This window comes from Solanum stenotomum, chromosome 8, assembly GCF_019186545.1.
Source record: "Solanum stenotomum isolate F172 chromosome 8, ASM1918654v1, whole genome shotgun sequence".
NCBI classification, from domain to species: Eukaryota; Viridiplantae; Streptophyta; class Magnoliopsida; order Solanales; family Solanaceae; genus Solanum; species Solanum stenotomum.
In genome coordinates this window covers 45,771,744-45,772,954 of record NC_064289.1, presented here as the reverse complement: position 1 = coordinate 45,772,954, position 1,211 = coordinate 45,771,744, and the positions used below count along the sequence as shown (strand labels likewise).

The following is a 1,211-nucleotide window of genomic DNA, read 5'->3' as shown; positions in this document are numbered from 1 at the left end:
TTTTTTTTGGGGGGTGGGGGGCTGGTAGGGGGCTGGGTAAGAGGTGGGTGGTGGGGGTCAAGGGTAGCGTGAAAAAATGAAATTTTGAAGTTGAAAATATTTTTTAAAAACAAACTTAAAATTTTTTTTTGGGAGGGGGATTGTAGGGGTGGGGGTGGGTGGGGGGCTGGGTAGGAGGTGCGTGAGGGTGGGTAAAAAAACTGAATTTAAAAACAAGTTTTAATTATTATTTTTTTGGGAGGGGGGGGGGAGGGTTGGTTGGGGGACTGGTTTGAGGGTAGAAACAAAATAAATTGATTTTTTCAACAATTTTTTTTTTAATTGAAAGTTGGAAGAGAGTTTTGGAAAATGTTTTCCTTAAGTTTTGAAGGGAAGTCATTTTCCTTAAATTTGAGGAAAATGAGTTGATTTGGAAAACATTTTCCAAAATATTTAATCCAACCAAACATGAGAAGATTAGAAAACATTTTCCGGAAAATGTTTTCCTTCATACCAAACACACCCGTAGCCATGACTCTTGATGCCAAATATTTTAGAAGATCAGCAGCAGCAGTTCACTCTGTTCTCAAGCATTCATCTTACCCAGAAAATGTTTATTTCAATTTTGTGGCTTCGAAAAATAAGGATTTTCAAGACCTGAGAAAGATGGTGAAGTCCATATTTCCATCTCTGAGTTTCAAAGTTTACAGCTTTAATGAATTTCGAGTAAAGAAATTGATATCATCTTCGATTCGTCAAGCTCTTGTTAATCCATTGAACTATGCTAGGACTTATTTAGCTGAGATCATCCAACCCTGTGTTGAAAGGGTAATTTATCTTGATTATGTTGTTTTGGTTGATGACATCCAAAAGTTACGGTCGATTTCTTTAACTGGTTCGAAAAATTATTGGAGCTCCAGAGTACTGTGAAGCAAATTTCAGAACATACCTAGTTCGAAAACTAGGATGCAAAGATGTTCTTCAAAAAATTCTCCTCTATGTGGTGAATTGAATAGTGAAAACGATTTAGGTGAAAAAGATGATGTTTCCCTCCTAATTTGAGTGGACAGGGTCTAGCAAAAATGAGTTAGGGTTGAATTACTAATTAGGTCAAAAATTTTAGTGGGTATCCTAGTTGGCAAGCCTATGTGGCGAAATTAGTGCCATGTGGCTTGTCAAATCACTTTTGTTAAGTCTTAAGGGTAATTATGGTCTCTTAGGATAACGACAGG

General features: G+C 37.0%; 1 protein-coding gene across 1 annotated transcript; it reads left to right on the top strand.

Annotated features, from left to right (window-relative positions):
- Positions 1 to 510: 510 nt before the first annotated feature.
- LOC125873833 (probable galacturonosyltransferase-like 10) lies at positions 511 to 909 on the top strand. The gene has a single exon (XM_049554682.1). It carries the CDS (start codon positions 511 to 513, stop codon positions 907 to 909), a length of 399 nt encoding a protein of 132 aa, XP_049410639.1.
- The last annotated feature ends 302 nt before the right edge of the window (positions 910 to 1,211 follow it).